The sequence below is a fragment of the Nicotiana tomentosiformis genome, chromosome 2 (genome assembly GCF_000390325.3).
Source record: "Nicotiana tomentosiformis chromosome 2, ASM39032v3, whole genome shotgun sequence".
Lineage (NCBI taxonomy): Eukaryota > Viridiplantae > Streptophyta > Magnoliopsida > Solanales > Solanaceae > Nicotiana > Nicotiana tomentosiformis.
Window position 1 is genome coordinate 13,010,418 of NC_090813.1, and position 2,537 is coordinate 13,012,954.

Consider the following 2,537-nt stretch of genomic DNA (forward strand, 5'->3'; position numbering starts at 1 on the left):
TCTTTAAGGTTCAAATGTCACAGCTGCACTACCACCACCATCACCACCAATACAGCCACCAATTTTAGAATTAGAGGACGAAAGAATGATGAAAAATGGCTTCAGTGAATTTAGTGATGACTTGCATGATTTTGGTAACAATGAAATGAACTCGTATGATTCGGAAGATGCAGATGGAGCAAAAGAGCTCCCAGATATTGTCACTCGGGCAGCTGGAGATAAAGGCATGGTAGACTCGTTAACTACACAACACAACCACTCTGATGGTACAGATATTTTCCTTGGGAAATGTTTTGACAACAAATTAGATCTAATGAAACAGTTTGAGATTTTTTATATGAAAAAACATTTTACGTTTTGTATGAGGAAGAGTAGCAGTAAATTAACTTCAATGGCATGCCAAGATGTGAGTTGCCCGTGGAAGTTACGCGCTTTAAAGTATGAGAGTTCTGATAGGTTTTATATTACCAAGTACCATGGCGAGCACACATGCGGGGTACAACACATATCAAGTCGTCATCCTAATACGTCGTCGAAGACTTTGGTGCATATTACCAGGAACGGTATGTTAATGGAAAAGGTCCATCCCCGTCAGATCTGAAAGATGCTATTTTTGCAGATTTTAATCAAAATCTTACTTATTGGATGAGCTGGAACGTAGGTAAAATAGTTAAGTCTATGATCAGGGGTACTTAGGAAGATGGGTATACTTTGTTAGAAGCGTATCGCCATATTATGATGTCCTATAATGAAGGAAGTATTGTTGATTTGAAGTATGATCATAAACTGCATTTTCGATATTTTTTCTTATCTGTTGGAGCTTTCATTAAGGGATTCGCGCATATGAGAAATGTTAATACTGTTGATGGGACATTTCTGAGTGACAAGTATGGAAGCTGCTTGTTATCTGTTGTAGCACAAGATAAAGAAAATCACATTTTTCCAATTGCGTTCTGTGTAGTCAATAAAGAGCGCGATGATTCTTGGACCTACTTTTTTGAACAGTTGCGGCACATTGTTGATGAAAATGTTCAATTGTGCATTATATCTGATCGACATGTGTCTATTGGGAATGTCTTCAGAAAAGTTTTTTTTGTCACTTATCATGGTTTTTGCACGCGTCACATTGCTGAAAATATGTGCCAGAGGTTTCGTTGTGGGATTTTAATTAAGTATTTCTTTTCTGCTGCACAGTCATACAGTACTAAGGATTTCTTTGACCATTTTATGCAATTGCGTGATAAAAGCAAGGAAGTAGCTAACTGCCTCGCGAATGAAATTGGGTTCCAAAAGTGGAGCAGGGTCTTCTTTCTAGGAAACTGGTACGTCATGTTAACAACAAACATTGCAGACTCGCTTAACGCAATGCTTAAAGACCAAAGATACTTCCCGATCATTGGCCTATTCAATCATATTATTCGAAAGTTTGCAGAAAAATTCGAGGAGAGGCATAATGAAATGAAAAATGCTTTGACCCTTTTTGTTCCTTCTGCTAAAAAGAAGATTAAGAATAATATGGTTATCGGCGACACGCTTTGGGTGCATCAATTAGATAATAACTAGTTTAGCATCGTCGGGCACGATGTAACGACCTGATCGGTCATTTTAAGAGTAATAGCCCCAATCCCCTATTTATTGCTTTTCCCATATCTTCTTCTGCTATTGTGACTTTCTGGGAGATTTCGTTTTGGTTTTTGGAGTGATGTGGGATACTTAGTCCCTAAACAAAAGCTTAAGTCTAGGATTTTGACCGTAGTCAAAATTGTGTGAAGACGACTTTGAAATGGAGTTTTGTCGGTTCCGTTAGCTTCGTTGGGTGATTTTGGGCTTAGTAGCGTGTCCGAATTATGTTTTGGAGGTCCGTAACTTATTTAGACTTGAAATGGCGAAAATCCATTTTTTGGAGATTTGGACCGGTAGTGGAAATTTTGATATCGGGGTCGGGTTCCGATTCTGGAAGTTGGAGTAGGTCCGTAATGTTAATTATAACTTGTGTGCAAAATTTGAGGTCAATCGAACGTGATTTGATAGGTTTCGACATCGGTTGTAGAAGTTTATAGTTTCAAGTTCATTAAGTTTGAATCAGAGGGTGATTTGTGATTTTAGCGTTGTTTGATGTGGTTTGAGGGCTCAACTAAGTTTGTACGGTATTTTAGGACTTTTTGGTATGTTTGATTGAAGTCTCGGGGGCCTCGGGTGTGTTTCGGATGCTTAACAGATTGAATTTGGACTTAGGCTAGTTGTTGAAGATTTTCTGGTTTCTGGTATTTTTGCACCTGCGTAAGGGAAACCGTAGGTGCGGAATCGCATGTGCGAAGGAGGAGTCGTAGATGCGGCCAAGAAGGAGTTGGGCAGGAACCGCAAGTGCGAAGATTTTTCCGCACCTGCGAGAATCGCAAATGCAGGCAACTGGACGCAGGTGCGAAGGGGGGCCGCAGGAGTGATGCATTTCCGCACCTGCGATAGTCGCAGATGCGACAGAGAGTCCGCATGTGCGAGATGTCAGGACAGAACACTTAAATGCAACGGTTCGCGAT

At 40.2% G+C, this 2,537-nt stretch overlaps 1 protein-coding gene across 1 annotated transcript; it reads left to right on the plus strand.

The window, feature by feature from the left end:
- Positions 1–738: 738 nt before the first annotated feature.
- Positions 739–1,563, plus strand: LOC138904347 (uncharacterized). Its single transcript, XM_070192848.1, has one exon. The coding sequence runs from the start codon at positions 739–741 to the stop codon at positions 1,561–1,563; it is 825 nt and encodes a 274-aa protein (XP_070048949.1).
- The last annotated feature ends 974 nt before the right edge of the window (positions 1,564–2,537 follow it).

Coding starts and splice junctions, on each gene's coding strand:
- LOC138904347 (XM_070192848.1), top strand. CDS start 739: ATGTCCTATAATGAAGGAAGTATTGTTGATTTGAAGTATGATCATAAA.